Raw genomic sequence first — 18,968 nt, forward strand, 5'->3', positions numbered from 1 at the left:
TGCGCTGAGTCATGGCTTATACACACTTGATTTGTCCATCCTTTTTGCCGATCTTTTTGACAAATCAAGTGGTACTCCATTTCCTAAACCCAATCTTTCTTTCAAGCCATCATTGATTGTTGAGTGAGGCGTCTTTAGAAAGCTTTGCATGTGCATAATGTTGGGGAAAAATATCCAGGCATAGGGTGTCTCCAGCTTCCGGATGGATCCTAGAAGGCCGGACCCTCTACTCAAGAAGGACTCAAGGCTGGATCCCCTGCTCAAGAAGAAGTCAAGGCCGGATCATCTGCTCGAGAAGGACTCAAGGCCTGACCCCCTTGATAGGCCCGAAGGCCGTGATCGGGCCGACCCTTGACAAAAAATGGAAGTTTCCTACTAAGGGGAAACTTGTATTTTTACTAAATTGGAAGACTTCTAATACCTACAGCCGACATTTACAAGTATAAAAGGTGAACCCAAACCCTAGAATAAGGGATCGACTTTTCTAGACTAGGAGATTAGGGTTTAGGCGGCTAGAACTAAGGTTCATACACCATCAAACGTTGTAGTCCCTATCGAATTACTTCAATAAACATCTTCTAGTCTAATCTCTTGCTTTCTTTACGATTCTCCTAGTGTTCCGTAGTACTAAAACGAACCCATCACAAAAATATCATAACAGTTTGTTGCTAGAAGGAGGGGAGTAATCCAACTACGCGACGATGGCACTAGGAGAAGAAGACGCTTCTCATACTACGATGACTCCGAGGGAAGCCGAGCTCCTCAGACGACTCAAAGACCTTCAAAGTCAAGTCACCAATATCCACAAAGCTCAAGAGACGACGTCTGGAGATCGCGGACTTCTTCAAGAAGTTCAGAACCTAAAGGAGCAGCTCGGGGAACATTCCAAACAACTGCAACAAAGTTCCGAGAAGCTAGATGCGATGGAGGCCGAGAACCTTGTTCTCCAAGAGGAGAACCAAGCTCACGATGAAACCGGTCTCAAGCGTAAGATATTTCGAACTAGGGTTTGTCCCATGGCATCACTCAACACTCCTCACGACGATGGCGAAGCATCTCGCCGATCTGACGCCACGACTCAAGAACCCGATAGCCGCGAGACCGCTCAAGGGATGCCCCAGGTGCAAGTGGATAGCGACTCAGACACTGAAGACGAAGAATATTCACCCGACGATCCCCTGATCTCAGACCCCACGCTAGCTTCCTATCTAGACAAGGCGGTCTCCGAAAGATTCGGTACCATCCAGTCCATGGTGGAGAGAATCCCAGGAGTAGCTCCATCTATCTGGAGAAGCCATCATGGATTTTACACCGATACGCCCTTCGTAGAAGAGATTGCCGCGGTGGAGATGCCGCGCAAGTTCTCCTTCCCAAGCGTGAAGTCATATGAAGGCACCGGAGACCCTGACAACCATGTTGCTCAATACAACCAACGCATGCTAGCCGCAGCAATCCCAAGGGGAGTAAGGGAAGCTACCATGTGTAAAGGATTTGGGTCTACTCTGACCGGTCCAGCTCTCCAATGGTACATCAATCTCCCCATCAAGTCCATCAAGTCCTTTGCGGACCTTAGCGATCAATTCGTGGAGCAAACCTCCAGCAGCCGCAACCAAGTGTTGGCCTTCTGGGAGTTGTTTTTGTAAGAATGACTCGTATAGCTCTAGGAGCTTTGTTCCGAGTGTTTCTTTTCGTGCCGCGTTTTATGGGGCGTATAGAACTTAATTGATTTGATGATAAGTTTAAAATCTTCCGTTAACCATATGGTTGTTAGGACGAAGTTTCGTTGTGAACAATTCATCGCATGATTTTCCGATTTTGGGTTATACGACAAACTACTTGCATAATATCCGTTTGACGTTTTACGACAAATCATGGATTGTCGTTTTTAGCCGTTATTTGTTACGCGGTTGGAGCGGTGGTCGCTAAATATTGTGGATCGGCATGGAGGCTAACTTCAGACGTATAGCCAAGGAAGTTGTTGGTAAAGGATCAGTCCATGAACCTTTGTGTTACCATTGAGATTGTGTTAGTTGACGATTGTCCTTAATGGCGATGCCGAGTGCATGTTCGGGCCTTATGTAGCGGATTTTTCCGAGTTATGGCTGGTGGCTGTTAAAAACGAATTTTCATGTTAGCTATACGATAAATGCTTCGTATAAAGTTTCCTTTGGCTGTATGAAAACTATTTCATTTTTTCCGAGGGAGACAAAGTTAAAAGGATTGACGTGGAACACGTGCGGATTTGGTCGCAGGGCCATTTCCTGCTCCGGTGTAACCGAGTGGAGTGGAAGCAGGAATGGGCAGACTCATGGAGAAAAGTTATTTACGACAGTTATCCGTTAGACCCGTTACGTTTATTTTACGAAAGTTTCTTCGTATAAATTGATTCGACCATACAGAAGATTTTTCGTAAAAGTATTGTGAGAGGGGCTTTTTCGTAAAAAATAACTGGAGGGTGTTTCTCACAAATTGCTCGTGATATTTGCGATCACAAAATATGTTCACTTGCTTTCTCGTATTGCGAAGTCGTTTTGCACGAGACCGATTTTGCCTACCCATTGGCTATTTCGTATAAAGAGGTCTTCGCTTTACGAAAGCAATGGATGACTGGTTTCATGGATATGGAAAATCGCAGATTTTCAAAGTAGCGATATTTCTGTGGATTACATGGGAAATGTTTCCGCTTTGATTTCGACCTTTGGCGAAAGTTGCTTCGAATTACTCATGGAGTTTTACCGAAGGTTATTTCGTTATTTTTGTAATCCGCCATCGTGCTATTAGTTTGACGTTGGTACAAGTTTCTGGTCGCGAGTTTGCGGCGAGAGACAGCGTAGAATTTTTCAAGACTGTGTTTGTAACGGTTGGCTATGCCGCTAGCGTTTTAGACAGATCTTAGAATGTCATTTGCCTTTTGAAAAGATTTTGACGGACAAATTTTATCGCCTAAGCGTTCTTCCGCTTATTGCTGCGAGAGTTTTCTTTGTCAAATGCGTTCTCTTGATGCTAAAGCAAAAAGTTTTTGAAGATGGGAGTATACGAGTATCGTATACATACCTACTCCCTCTTTTTTTTACGAAATAAAATGGGTTAAACAGTTCTTTCGAAGGCTTGTGTACGTTTTTTCTTTCTTTAGGAAGTGGGACGAGTTTGCTTAGAATGCGTGGTGATCGTTTCTCGGTTTTCGAGAGATTAGATCGGTTCGCATGTTCTGCCTGAACAGTCAAGGAACAATAAAACAAGACTTGGAAAAGTTGCCTAAGACTTAGCTTGCTAGACTATCCACCTAGGTTCTAAGTTCCCTAAATTCTACGGCAGTTTTCAAAACGTTTTCGTTCCTTTCCTATGAAAAATTAAAACCTTGACAAAAGTCGTACGTACCTTAGTGTCATCGATTATTCGAGATCGCCTCCTGTCCGTTCCTCTTTCGTTCGTGTCTTCTGATCGGAGTTTCAACTTTCGCAGCGTTAGTTCTACAAGAACGGGTGTGTATTTCGTCGAAGGATTCTTGCGAGTACGAGTTAGTAATTTCTCGAAAGTTTATTAGGCGTTTTGGGAATGGCCATTTTCGATTTACTGTCAAAGGTCTTCGAAAAGTATGATACTGAACGAGAATTGTTTTTCGACGAAATTCTGACGAGAATATCGGAGCGAGAGAGAGATTTTAACGCCCAAATTCCTGTTCTCGTTTCTTCGAAGTGCTGGTTAAATTGACCATGTGCCCGACAGAATCGTTGAAACAAAGAGAGGGGAAGTAGGTGATTTCTCGAAGCGGTCTAAGGCGGACGTTTTTAGACACAACGGGCAAGACGTCACTCTTAGTTCGTCAAGCTATGAGCAAACTGGTCATGTTCCAGACTTTACTGTTTCATATGATCTTGTTTGATTTTACGAATTCGTAAAATGTTGACGAGCTTTTATTTTACGAGAGTTATTCTGCGAACTGTTGTCGAGTTAATTTTACGGAAGCTGATTGTAAAATGTTATCAAGTTTAATCGTACAAAAAACTGTCTCATGAAATATTGTCGAGTATTATTTTACGAAAAGTGTTTCGTAAAACGTTGTCGAATTTTAATATCGGAAACTCTCGCTGCGGTGAGCTATAATTTTTGTGACTAAACTTCATCAGAAATTTCTCGTTTCCGTAGGATTGATCCGAAGGAGTTTCGAGTAGTTTCTCCGAAGTAAGCTTAGTGGGAAAATGTCGAGAGTCCGCAGCCAGCTAATATTTTAGGTGTCGGAAGACGACTTAGCAGTGAGGGATACGATCCCTCGTTTTGGCTTCGTTTAATCTTCGTTAACCATTTTAGGTTTCGAGTGATTTTATAGAAGTCAACTATGTTTTTTCGAAGCTTGTAGAGAAGGACTGAACTCGGTATATGACGAGCTGGTCGGGACGAAACCGTGATAAGCCACACTCTCAACGAGAGTCGCTTGAGAGAAGTACGGAAGTGGGGATGGCTTATGAAGGACTGGCCGCACTAACAGAGCGACCCGTAGCATGGCAAACGGGACTGCGGTGTGAGCGCACCCGCTGGCGCCCGGAGCCGCGGCGTGGCCGTACTCGTCGGCGAGTAATCCCGTGCTCGTCGGGTAACCTGTTTCGGTTATCCGTTTTCTCTTCTGCGAGTAATTTTAGGGTTTCTCCAAAGATACCGTCTGTCGAGCGGACTGACTTCGGGTCCTCTTGGGATGGACATCGGCATTGTCGTTTAAATGATTGGATTGGTCGTCGTCCCCTTCGTTTCCCTCTGTGGGGGTGGAAGGTTTACCGAGGCCGTCTGGCGTCCTGCCGGAGCCGTTCCATCGGGACTTCGTTCCGTTGGTTCCCTTGGGGCATCGTTGTTTCGATTCCCAGGAATTCCGAAACCGAGTCTTCGGCCGTGTCTAACCTTAGTGATTCCGCGCGGGAGTTTTCTCTTCGCTATTAAGGTTTTGACCTATTTAGCGGGTGAGCTTATTATATTTTCTTGTTCGTCGGACCGTTTCTGGGCCGAAGCGAACAATTCTTTCATCTGGTTTAGCATTGTGGTGTTTGCCTTGGTAGTGACCGTGGACGCGTTTCCAGTTGGTGTTTTCTCAACAATGGCATCGACGGGAGCTCCGTCGTGCGTTTGCTGGTTTTAGTCGACATGGTCGACTGAGCGTGCGTAGTTGCGAGTAAGATTGATCCGTTATCCCCCTCCTTCTAGCGCCAAACTGTGGGAACCAAAATTCGCACCGTCAATAAATCGTATAATTTAGGAAACTAGGAAAACCCTAATTCCCCAGAGATCCCGGATATCTGCTGGGCCACGCACGATAAGAATCAATACGACAGAAAACATGAAATAGTAATCCAGAATAAAAATTCTGAATAGTATTTATGAATAGTATTTTTGGAATAATAATACGGAATAGTAACTCGGAATAGTAATTCGAACCGAGCTCGGTCGCTATAGCGACCGTGCCACGAACAAAGCTTGGTCCCCATAGCGACCGAGCTCCGAATAGTAAAATCCGGAATAGTGATTCAGAATAGATATCCGGAATAGTGTTCGTGAATAGTAGAATCGTAAAGATTTGAGACTGGACCTTAAGAAAGGCTGCCTACGTACCCCTTTCGAGGATCAAGTCGGACGTAGTTCAGTTAGGAATATTTGAACAAGAGATCGAACTGCCTTGCGGAGTTCGTCTAGTATGAGCGTTGGTCATGGAAACAGGCATGTTGAGATTAATGCCTAGGGTTTCTATGTGCGGAACTCTAAGTAAAAACTAATCGTTGGGTCTTTCCGAGAGGAGTAGAGATATGTTAACACGACGGAAGTAGAACAGGGAGCGCCCAGACGTTTTAGGTCATGCCTCGCTAGTCTGGCCACCTAAGTCCTACGTTCTCGAAGCTAACAGGAATTATCTAAATCTAAATCTCGGATCTGCTCTCCTTTTTGTATCCTCTGCTCCTTGCTTTGCTTATATACTCCTCATATGACGGTCTATTCTCCATGGGCCGAATCTGTCACGAGCCAGGCTTTTCCATTTTCGCCGATCTTCGTGTCTATCGGGAAACTTGACATTTATCTTCGGGAAACTTGACATTTATCTCCAGGAAGATTGACATTTATTCTTTTTGGAAATTTAACATTTATCTTGTTATGTGAAGATAAACGTAAACCATCGTATCTATCTTAAAAATCATAAATCGATCGTCCGGTTGGTTTGGATTCTCTCAGACCGCGGTCTGGACCTTCGACGTTCTTACGATTTCTTCGAAGGGATACTCTTGTCATGATATCGACTTCCCGCATGGTCCCCAGTTCGTCGTACAGTTGAGATGATTGGTGTTTATAGGATAACCGTCACTGTTTATACGATGAACTAAGATCCATCCGTTAATCGAAACTTTCTTTGTTTCCCAAATTTCTTCCGATGACTTCGGTCGAAACGAAACAGGAGTTCTAGATTTACGTCTTCGTATATTCGGATTGAGAAGCTTTCAAGAAAAGATGCGAGGCGTTAGTTTGGATTGTCGTTGGATCAATCTTCACGAGGATTGGCCGTGCTTGACGAATGTTTTGCCGCCCGGCGCCTAGAACTGCACGAGTGTGCTAGCCGCCCGGCGCCTAAAGCTGCACGGACGCGTTAGCCGCCCGGCGCCTAGAGCAGCACGGGCGTGCTAGCTGCCCGGCGCCTAGAGCAGCACGGGTGTGCTAGCTGCCCGGCGCCTAGAGCAGCACGGGCGTGCTAGCTGCCCGGCGCCTAGGGCAGCACGGGCGTGCTAGCCGCCCGGCGCCTAGAGCAGCACGGGCGTGCTAGCCGCCGGGCGCCTAGAGCAGCACGGGCGTGCTAGCCGCCCGGCGCCTAGAGCAGCACGGGCGTGCTACCCGCCCTGTGCCTAGAGCAGCACGGGCGTGCTAGCCTCCCGGTGCCTAGAGCAGCACGGGCCTGCTAGCCGCCTGGCTCCTAGAGCAGCACGGGCGTGCTAGCCGCCCGGTGCCTAGAGCAGCACGGGCGTGCTAGCCGCCCGGGACTGTGCTTCTTCGCGGGATTTGTCCGTTTTCTCAGTTTTTCAAGGTTTCTCGATCGACACTTAGTCTCTCAAAGTTTCTTTAATTGTTTATTCGGTTTTTACGAGAATTATCTTTTTCGAAAAATATATTCCAACATTAATTTTGTTGTGACCGTTTTTGACCCCAACACAACCTAGAGAAGAACTCGGACGATCATTATGAGGTCCTTCAGCATAGGAGCGAGCCCTTACGTTCATACATAGCACGCTTCAATCAGGAGAAGGTGGCTATCTCCGAATGTAACCATCTCGGCATTCAAGAGAGGCCTGCTCCCGGAAAGAGAACTCTACAAAGATCTAACCAAGTATAAGGGCAGGTCAATGGAAGATGTATTATCACGAGCTTGGGCCCAGGTGAGATGGGTAGAAGATGTCGCCAGCAGGACAAAGCCCTACCCGAAGCACGACCAGAAACCCTCAAGCCGACGAGGAGCGATCGTGACGAGGCCTTCCACCCTAGGCATGGGAAGGATACCAGTAATCCAAGCAGGGGCAGGTATCAGAACAGTCCTCTACCTAGATCCGAAGGGATGATGGTATCAACATGGCCTGATATCTCTCACCTTGCGATAACAAAGTCGGAGCTGATCTGTGTCTTACGAAAAATGGGTCCTCAAGTCAAATGGCCTTCAAAGATGAAGGCCTCGAACGCGAACCACAATCCCAAACGATGGTGTGATTTCCATAACGATCATGACCACACCACAGAGGAATGCATAGCCCTGAAGCTGGAAGTTGCTGAGCTCCTCAAGAAGGGTCATCTACGAGAGTTCCTCTCAGACAAGGCCAAGAATCTCCTCAACAAAGAAGGCCATGGCCTACCTTCTGAAGTGCTACCTGCACGGCCACCACATCAGGACCAAGTGATCCACGTCATCTCACGAGGGTCAGCGGTCAGTGGAATCAGCAGTGCTGCCGCCAAGAGAAGCACTCGGAATGCTAGGAACAATCTAGAAGCCGAAGGCCCTAAGTGTCTACTCCTAGGAACCGACGAAATCAGCTTCACCATGAAGGAGCAGGAGAAGGTCCTAGCTTCTCATCACGACGCCCTTGTCATTTCGCTTACCATAGCAAACTACTTGGTTAAGCGAATACTGGTGAACAATGGGAGCTCCAGCAACATCATCTTCCACTCGGCTTATGCCGACTTAGGACTGGAGCCTGAGGCCTCAACGAGAAAGGCGACCCCTCTCGTATGTTTCAGCGGAGAAGTAAAGCAGACCCTTGGAGAGGTCATGCTTCCAGTCTATGCCGAAGGAATAAACGAAGCAACGAAGTTCCTGGTCATCGATTGTCCTTCCTCCTACAATGTGATACTAGGAAGGCCTTGGATCCACGACATGGGAGCTGTACCCTCGACTCTGCATCAACTAGTCAAGTTCCCTACTCCCTGGGGCATCAAAGCAATCAAGGGGGACCAGGAGAATTCTAGGTCCTGCTATCAGACCACCCTGAAAGGAAAGACCCAGGCCTTATAGCAATTACAGAAGAAGCTTCCGGCCCAAAAAACTGAAGAGCCGGAAGTAGAAGTGATGGACGAGGTCTCCTTAGTGGAAGGGAACCCGGAACGGAACATGAAGATAGGCTCCAAGCTCCCTGAAGGACTAAAGCGAAGACTGATCGACTTCCTAAGGTCCAACTTTGATTGCTTCACGTGATCCCGAGGACATGCCTGGTATTGATCCCGGTGTCATCATGCATAAGCTTCAAGTGGATTCGATGCATCCTCCAGTCATGCAAAAAAGAAGGAATTTTTCCCCCTGACAGGGACGAGATCATCAACGACGAGGTCAAGAACCTACTCAACGCCGGATTCATACGAGAAGTGCAGTATCCGGAATGGCAAACAAACGTGGTAGTCGTGAGGAAAAAGAATGGGAAGTGGAGAGTCTGCATTGATTTCACGGACCTTAACAAATCATGTCGTAAGGACCCTTTCCCCTTGCCTCACATTGACAAGTTAGTCGACGCAACTGCTGGTCATCAACTGATGAGCATCATGGATGCATTCTCCGGGTACAATCACATTCTAATGCATCCTGACGATCAAGAGAAGACCTCATTCATGACATCCAGGGGCATCTATTGTTACAAGGTCATGCCCTTCAGATTGAAGAACACCAGTTCTACCTATCAAAAGCTCGTCATCATGAAGTTTGCCGATCAGATAGGACAAACCATGGAGGTATATATCGACGACATGCTGATGAAATCTCTAGATGCCGAAGATCACATCTAACATCTTCAACAGGCCTTCACCACTCTCAGGAGGTACAACATGAAGCTCAATCCTTCGAAATGCTCGTTCGGGTAAGCTCGGGGAAGTTCCTAGGGTACATAGTCACCCACAGGGGTATTTAGGCCAACCCGGAGCAGGTAAGGGCAATCCAAGTGATACCTTCCCCCCGCAATGTCAAAGAGGTTCAGAGACTGACGTGAAGAATGGCCGCCCTGAGCCGGTTCATCTCAATATTATCCGACAAGTCACACATCTTCTTCTAGACCTTGAAGGACCCAAAAGATTTCAAATTGACCGACAAGTGTGAGCAACCCAGTCCGACCTTAAGGACCATCTCACTACTCCACCTCTCCTCGCAAAGCCCCTGGAGGGAGAGGTCCTATTGCTCTACCTAGCTGTGTCAGAGCATGTAGTCAGCGCGGTCCTTGTGAGGGAAAAAGGCATGAAGCAACATCCTATCTACTACGTGAGCAAATCGTTGCTTGACGCCGAGACCCGCTATAGCCATCTCGAGAAGTTAGTTCTTGCCCTAGTCAATGCGGCCCGCAAGCTATGCTTCTACTTCCAAGCTCATCAAGTCACAGAGAATCTGGACGACTCGCTAAATGGGCCATAGAGCTAGGAGAATATGACGTAATCTTCCAGCCAGCTACGGCCATCAAGTCACAAGTCTTAGCCGACTTTGTGGCCAAATTCTCCCCCTCTATGCTTCCGGCCTTGGAGCAAGAGATCAAACTTCGTGACAACGAAGGAGAGAAGGGCGAATGGACCTTATACGTCGACGGAACCCAGCAATGTAAGAGGCGTAGGTGTGGGCCTACTTCTAACCTCTCCTACAAGAGAATCAGCCTCAAGGGCCGTACGGTGCAACTTCAAAACGACAAACAATGAGGCCGAGTATGAAGCCCTAATAGCAGGTCTAACACTCGCCAACCAGATGTGAGTGGAAGACATCCAGATCTTCAGCGATTCACAGATGATCATAAGTAAGGTCCAAGGGGATTATCAGGAAATGATCCAAGCATGATCAGGTACCTATCAGTGGCTAAGCGCCTTCTCGATAGATTCTGAAACTGAAAGTTCACTCAGATCCCTAGGGAACATAATTCCCAAGCCAACGTTTTGGCTAATCTAGGGTCCGCCCTAGAAACCACAAGCCATATGAGCATTAATATATGGCGTTTTATACATCATTGTATATATGTTTTCTAATTGGTTTTCAAGTCTTTATCGAGTCTTTCTAGTCCTTTTCGAGTCATTACAGGTCTGGAGTTGCACTGGATGGGAGATGGACCTGCTGGAACAAAAGAAGCAGAAAACAGTACAGTTTGGTGATTTTCACACAGAACAGTCTGATGACTGCTCCCGATCAAGCGGAACAAGCAGACGGAGTGATCCCGCGGTTGTTCCCGACGAATAAGGAAAATACAACATCTCGGGATTTGCCCTAATTATCCTCTTTTTCTCTCTGGCCGCCTGTGGCTTTTGATATAACTTCTTTTTCTATTTTTCTACATCATTCTACGCTACTTTTCATAGAGAAACAGACTCGAGAGCTTTTTACTTTGAGATTTGCTACTTTGTAAAGGGAGAAGGCTATCTCTCTCCATAGAGAAGAACCCCTGAACCCTATCTCTTGTTTCTGTTATTTTATGCAGTACTATTCAGTATTGATGCTTGTCTTTTCTTGTGTCATGGCTGAGTAGTCGGCTAGCTTGTCTAGGGTTCTAGGGTGTTGATTTCGTGAGCTAAACATAGATAAGTGAATCACTCGATTGTCTTCATTCATAACCTTTCTTACTGCTTGCATTAAACTGGCCGCTTAATTTTAGATCATAGGTTTAATCTGATCATCAAAAGTGCTTAGGTTGCTAGATCTGTTTTGAATGAGCATTGCATCCCTAATCAGCGAAAGTAGATATTAGGGTGTTCTGTGAACCTATCGGACTTGATCTCTATTGCTTGTTGTCGCTTCTCACCTCAACGACAGTTAGACGGTGAGATCGATCAGCATAGGGAGCAGTATCACGACAGTGGACTGTTCTACTTGAGTGATCCGAGTTCTAGACTGTTCTTATTAGCACTTGAATAATTGTTTAGCTCACAAGTATTAACACCCGATGAAGTAACCCTAGGCTGGCTTCTTTTTAATTTGCGAACTTTAATTAATCTTGTTACTTGTTTCTCAACGAAACCTCAATCTCAAAACCCCATCATTGTTTTAGCTAAGTATTGATCCCATAGAAATAAAGTGTAATCGTTGGTCTCTGTGGATTCGATCCTAAAGTGCTACATCGACATACCATTTGATTGTGGTAGTGTGCACATTAGGTTAATTGGTGTGCGTGAACACGGATATCAAGCATCCCCTACTGGTGCTTCAATGGCCCGCGACGGAGAAGGAAGCGGAGCCGGAAGAAGTGGCAATAATAGACAAAGGAGAGACCTGGATGACTCCTATCACAAGCTATCTCAAAGACGATGTCCTGCCTACGGACTGAGATGAAAGCCGAAAGATAAAGAGGCAAGCAGCAAGATATTGCCTTTTCGAAGGAAAGCGATACGGAAGGTCTTTTTCAGGGCCCTATCTACGATGTCTCACTCCCAGAGAAGCCGCAAGGATACTGGAAGAGCTCCACAAAGTGGAATGTGGCTCTCATTCCAGCGGAAGAAGCTTGGTCCTCAGAGCAAGAAGGGCCGGATACTATTGGCCAACAATGGCGAGGGATACCCTCAGACAAGCCAAACTTTGCGATCAATGCCAAATGCACGCACCAGTCTCAAATCTTCCACCAGAGAACCTCAAGTCCTTGAGCTCTCTTTGGCCCTTCCGAAAATGGGGAGAGCCTTTAATAAGGTTCAGTCCGAAATCAATAAAAAACCATTTCTGTATATTTTTCGTATTTTGTTATTGAGCTGGACTCAACTAGGTTTAAAGTTTTTAGGTTGCTAGAGCTAGATAACTCGCTGACAGCACTTGCGGCTAAAGCCCTTATAATCCCTTGTAATGCCCGCAATGCTCTTACGCGGATTCGAAATAAGATCTACTGTTCTTTCTAAATTTTTTTTGTTATCCTCTCATATTTTCTGCGTCTATTTGGTTACTTGTTGTTGGCTTCGCAGAAATCTGGGACCTCTAGAAAATTGGGATTTTCCTAGTTTCCTTATTTATACGTTAATTTGACGGTACGAATTTTGGTTCTCATAGTTTGGCGCTAGAAGGAGGGTAGTCACGGATTATTCTTACTCATAGCCGCAAAACGCTTGATCAAAAAGACGTACACATATATAAAAGACAAACTCGCAGCACTGACTGCCCCTATGGCCAACGCTTACGCAAACGCTGTAGTGTTCAACAAAATAGAAAACTTAGTCGTGACCTTCCGTCACAGGAAGAGCACTAAATCGAGCTCGCGATATTTCCCTCCAAACATAAAGGGCAACAATAAAATCTTTCCAACCCCGTGAAATTCTTCTTATTACCGAGTTGGAGAAATCTTAGCGCATAAGGGTTTGACCAAGACGATTTCTCTGAAAACGTTTCGGAAAAGTAAAACTCGCTCCCCAATAACTGCGGAAAAACCCTAGGTTACTCGCAGAAAGTTAAACTCAAAGACAAGCTCGGTCGCTATAGTGACCGAACACAAGACAAGCTCAGTCCCTATAGTGGCCGAGCATTGAACAAACTCTGTCGCTATAGCGACCGAGCAACGAACCAAGCTCGGTCGCTATAGCGACCGAGCCCGAAGACAAGCTCGGTCGCTATAGCGACCGAGCCCGAAGACAAGCTCGTTCGCTATAGCGACCGAGCACCAAGACAATTTTGGTCGCTATAGCGAGCCAATCTTGGTCGCTATAGAAACCCAGCCCCAAGATGAGTCCTCCACTGAGTTCTCCTTTTAATCCTCTTAGAAACGCCTTTCGTTTCGTCTCAATCGGAGTTTTCGTTGAGATTTTACGACGAAAACAAGTTGGACTCGTCTTGGCTCCCTTCCACTCGTTATAGCGACCGAGATGACATCCTCACTCGCTATAGCGACCTGTCAGGCCTCAAAGGAATCCTCCTTTGTGTTCTCCTTTGATTCCTCTTCGAAACGCCTTTCGTTTCGTCTCAATCGGAGTTTTTGTTGAGATTTTACGACGAAAAAAGTTGGACTCGTCTTGGCTCCCGTCCACTCGCTATAGCGACCAAGATGACATCCTCACTCGCTATAGCGACCTGTCACGCCTCAAAGGAGTCCTACTTTGTGTTCTCCTTTGATTCCTCTTCGAAACGCCTTTCGTTTCGTGTCAATCGGAGTTTTCGTTGATTTTAGGACGAAAACATGTTGGACTCGTCTTGGCTTGCTGTCACTCGCTATAGCGACCTGTCAGACATCCTCACTCTCTATACCGATCTGTCAGGCCTTAAGGAGTCCTCCTTTGTGTTCTCCTTTGATTCCTCTTCGAAACGTTCTTTGTTTCGTCTCAATCGGAGTTTCCGTTGAGATTTTACGACGAAAACAACTCCCATCCACTCGCTATGGCGACCGAGATGACATCCTCACTCGCTATAGCGACCTCTCAGGCCCCAAAGGAGTCCTCCTTTGTTTTATCATTTGATTCCTCTTCGAAACGCCTTTCGGTTCGTCTCAATCGGAGTTTTCGTTGAGATTTTACGACGAAAACAAGTTGGACTCGCCTTGGCTTGCTGTCACTCGCTATAGCGACCTGTCAGACATCCTCACTCGCTATATCGACCTGTCAGGTCTCAAAGGAGTCCTCCTTTGGGTTCTCCTTTGATTCCTCTTCGAAACACTTTTCGTTTCGTCTCAATCGGAGTTTCCGGTGAGATTTTACGACGAAAACAAGTTGGACTCGTCTCGGCTTTCATTTCGATCAGAACGATCGGAAAAGTTACAATTAAAAAACTCGGAAGGTCCGGCTAACGAATGGATTGCAATTCATCGTATAAAACAATTACAGTTATTCCAAAACACCAATCATCTTAACTATACGAGGAACTCGGATTCCTTCGGAAGACCGATACCATTACCGTACTTCTTCCAAACAACTCTTCTGTGCAACTCCCGTTGTGAATGTGGTTTGTCTCGACTCTGTCCCGACCAGCTCGCCATCGTTCTCAACCAGTTTCGAAAAAATTGAGTGATTTCTATAAAATCACTCGAAACTTAAAACGGTTAACGAAGATTAAACAAAGCCAAAACGAGAGATCATATCCCCCACTGCTAAGACGTTTTCTGACACCTAAGATTTCGCTCGGTGCGGACTCTCGACTGTTGTCTACTAAGCTTACTTTCGAAAAACTACTCAAAACTTCTTCGGGTCAATCCGACGGAAACGAGAAAGTTTATGATTAAGTTTAGTCACCAAATTTACGCCTCGCCGCAGCAAGGATTTCTGATATTAAGTTCGATAACATTTACGGAACACTTTTCGTAAAATAATTGGAGGGATCCTAAGTAGCTGCAGTAAACACATAGAGGAGGAACAGGAGGTAACACGTCCTTAATCAAGCCCATAACTGATCAGAACAAGCTTAGAAGAAAACTAGAGAAACTGGTGGTGGTTAAAGAGAAGCCAGAACTAGAGAATGGGTATGGGGACCAAACCACACGACCACCTGACAAAAAGGAGGTTAAATTGAGAGTACATGGTCTCATGTTCATGAGCAGGACGTGTGTAAGATCATTCTGGAGAGAATCAGCCAGCCTTAAACTCAACAAGGTGGAGGAATCATCTGCCTTAGAAGCTACATACCTTGAGAAAAGTTCCAAGTTGTTGTTGAGACATGAGGAAGGATTGCAGAGCCTTGTGTTTGACCCTGGAGGGATTGGAGAAGTGAGGATATCTCTCAAGGCTAGATCATGCAGTATGGTGTTTAGTGATCAATGTTTTATCATCCGACAGAGCTTGGATTTGAGGACAATCCTTATAAAGGAGGAGAGGATGGTGCAGCCATGAGTAGAGACATTGGAGAGCTGAGTGAGTCTGACGAGGGAGAGCTAGACTTGAGCGAGCAAAGAAGAGCCAGACTTGAGCAGAGAAGAGCCAGACTTGAGCAGTGAAGAACCAGACGAGCTAGCCAGCTTGTGGACTGGACCAGAAACCGATTAAGGCTGAGAATACAAGTGGAGAGTCTCAAATACTTAGCCAATTTCGTGGATACAAGACCAGGAGGAGAGATTCAAGATAAACCAGCATGTTGGTTTAATATAATTGCAATGTAATTAGGCTGAGCTTATTTGGTTTTCATTGGTTTTCACTTAATTCAAACCAGAGACAAATTAGGATTAGTAAACCAATTTTAATTGGAATTAGGAGGGGATTTCGAAATTGCTAACCAAATTGGTTAGGTTAGACCTTGTTTTTCTTTTAAAACTCACGGCAGCAGCCAAGAGAGAGACATCTTTGAATCTATTAATTTTTTCAGCAGTGTTGCTTGCTTTGTCTTGACCTTTCTCTGTTCAGCTCAAGAACATTGATCTCAATTAAAGGAAGGAATTCCTTTGTGAATCCATTTTAGACAATACAAGGTGATCTTGTGTCTTTGAGTAGCAACACATCTCTGTCGCCATATCCATAGCACTAGAGAGAAGTCCACACGTCCAACCGAGTGCTAGTAGCCTCCAGGACACCCTCTTCCATTACCTTCAAGTGATCCAGAAGCAGAAGCCACACCCAGGCTGCACCAAGTGGTATCAGAGCCACTTGAAGGTTAGGGTTTGAATTTTTCACCTAGGAGCAAGAAATCTATCAGTTACTTAGAGATCTTCTATGTCTGGATATGAAGAAGATCTTACAATTCCATTCTTCTATGGGAAGATTGATACAGAGGCATACTTTGATTGGGAAAAGAAGATTGAGTTTCTCTTTGGACTCCAATACTACACTGAAAAGAAGAAGATATGTCTAGCAGTAAGTGGACTCTATGGAATTGCATTCACATGGTGGCAAAGAGTTTCTCAGACTAGGAGATTTAAAAAAAATCACAAATTACTTCATGGTTTGAGAGAAGAGCTTGATGAAGAAAAGATTTGTCTCGCAATGGAAACTTCCTGAACTAAAATCAGGAGCAGCAACAAAGCTTACTAATTTAGATCAGCCTGCCTATTGGTCTGAATTGCCATCAAAACCAGCTGAGAGAAGATCTGTGGTTCCTGATCTATCATTGAAAAGAGAGGAGGAAAAGCTGCAAGCTTCTATATTAGCTTCACCAAAAGAACAGATTGAGGAGAGTCATGAAACTGAACCAGAACCAACGACTCTTTGTCTAAAACTAGAGGAGGAGGCACAAGTTGCAGAAGCTGAGTGTGGCCACGTGCCTGACCAAAGAAAACAAGAAGAAAAAGTTCCTGGAGGGTCATCTAAAGCTCTTGAATTGGTGCTTTCTGCTGTTGAGCAAGGTGATAGCTGTAAGTGTTTAACTTGTGAATTTCTGATCAGACCTATGGTATGTCTTCAGCTTAGCTTAGTGGAGCATCTGAGAGTTGTCAAGGGACTGCAACAAGTCGTTTTTGAACCAGGAGGAAGCTTGAGTGTTAGTAGAAGAAGAAAGAACTTTCTAGGTCAGAAAACAGTTTCATACAACCTTGATTTGCAAGGTTCATTCACTCCTCAAGAACAAGATTTGAAGTCAAATCTTTTTGAAGGGAGAGAGGATGGAGTGATCCTAAGTAGCTGCAGTAAACATAGAGGAGGAACAGGAGGTAACACGTCCTTGATCAAGCCCATAACTGATCAGAACAAGCTTAGAAGAAAACTAGAGAAACTGGTGGTGGTTAAAGAGAAGTCAGAACTAGAGAATGAGTATGGGGACCAAACCACACGACCACCTGAGAAAAATGAGGTTAAATTGAGAGTACATTGTTTCATGTTCATGAGCAGGACGTGTGTAAGATCATCCTGGAGAGAATCAGCCAGCCTTAAACTCAACAAGGTGGAGGAATCATCTGCCTTAGAAGCTACATACCTTGAGAAAAGTTACAAGTTGTTGTTGAGACATGAGGAAGGATTGCAGAGCCTTGTGTCTGACCCTGGAGGGATTGGAAAGTGAGGATATCTTTCAAGGCTAGATCATGCAGTCTGGTGTTGAGTGATCAAGGTTTTATCATCCTACAGAGCTTGGATTTGAGGACAAATCCTTATATAGGAGGAGAGGATGATGCAGCCATGAGTAGAGACATTGGAGAGCTTAGTGAGTCTGACGAGGGAGAGCTAGACTTGAGCAGAGAATAGCTAGACTTGAGCGAGCAAAGAAGAGCCAGACTTGAGCAGAGAAGAGCCAGACTTGAGCAGTGAAGAACCAGACAAGCTAGCCAGCTTGTGGACTGGACCAGTAACTCGATTAAGGCTGAGAGTACAAGTGGAGAGTCTCAAATACTTAGCCAATTTCGTGGATACAAGACCAGGAGGAGAGATTCAAGATAAACCAGCCTGTTGGTTTAATATAATTTCAATGTAATTGGGCTGAGCTTATTTGGTTTTCATTGGTTTTCATTTAATTCAAACCAGAGACAAATTAGGATTAGTAAACCAATTTTAATTGGGATTAGGAGGGGATTTCGAAATTACTAACCAAATTGGTTAGGTTAGACCTTGTTTTTCTTTTAAAACTCACGGCAGCAGTCAAGAGAGAGACATCTTTGAATCTATTAATTTTTTTCAGCCGCGTTACTTGCTTTGTCTTTAGCTTTCTCTGTTCAGCTCAAGAACATTGATCTCACTTAAAGGAAGGAATTCCTTTGTGAATCCATCTTAGACAATACAAGGTGATCTTGTGTCTTTGAATAGCAACACATCTCTGTCGCCATATCCATAGCACCAGAGAGAAGTCCACACGTCCAACCGAGTGCTAGTAGGCTCCAGGACACCCTCTTCCATTACCTTCAAGTGATCCAGAAGCAGAAGCCATACCCAGGCTGCACCAATAATACTCGACCATATTTCACGAGAAAGATTTTGTACAATTAAACTCGACAAGATTTTTACGAAACGACTTCCCGTAAAATTAACTCGGCAACATTTGTGGAATAACTCTCGAAAAATAAAAAGCTCGACAGCGTTTTAGGAAACAGCATTCGTAAGATCAAGCTCGGCCATATTTTACGAAACATCATTCATAAAGCCAAACAATATGGTATCTGGAACATGACCAGTTCGCTCATAGCCTGACAAACTGAGAGCCTCACTCGAGTGATGCCTTGAGCATTGACCCGTCTTTCCAGAACGCCCCTCTTTGCCTGCTTCTCCTTCCTCTGGTTCAACGATTTCGTAAATATTCTTCAGAAAAAAATGCAATATGATTTTAGCAGAGTCTGCCACGTTGAGTCGAAAACGTCTATTCATAATTTTCAATAGACTCTTCAACAATATACAAAGCGCACCTGGTCAATTTGGTAAAATCAGAGATACGAAGAAACGGGGATAGGAACTTGGACATTGATATCCCTTCCTCATTCTGATATTCTCGTCAGAATTTCGTCGAAATCCAATTCATATGAAATTCCACTGACTCTTCGAAGTCCTTTGACGTTGAATCGAAAGTGGCCATTCCTAAACGCCTAATAGAACTTTCTATAAATTACTAACTCATACTCGCAAGAATCCTTCGAGAAAATACACACCTGTTCTTGTAACTAACGCTACGAAAGTAGACATTTAGGTCATAAGACAAGAGGAGAAGA

The 18,968-nt window shown here is 45.0% G+C and overlaps 1 protein-coding gene across 1 annotated transcript; it reads left to right on the forward strand.

Annotated features, from left to right (window-relative positions):
• The first annotated feature begins 7,402 nt into the window (after positions 1 to 7,402).
• Positions 7,403 to 8,521, forward strand: LOC108825261 (uncharacterized). The gene has a single exon (XM_018598575.1). It carries the CDS (start codon positions 7,403 to 7,405, stop codon positions 8,519 to 8,521), a length of 1,119 nt encoding a protein of 372 aa, XP_018454077.1.
• The last annotated feature ends 10,447 nt before the right edge of the window (positions 8,522 to 18,968 follow it).

Source organism: Raphanus sativus, chromosome 9, assembly GCF_000801105.2.
Source record: "Raphanus sativus cultivar WK10039 chromosome 9, ASM80110v3, whole genome shotgun sequence".
Taxonomy (NCBI): domain Eukaryota; kingdom Viridiplantae; phylum Streptophyta; class Magnoliopsida; order Brassicales; family Brassicaceae; genus Raphanus; species Raphanus sativus.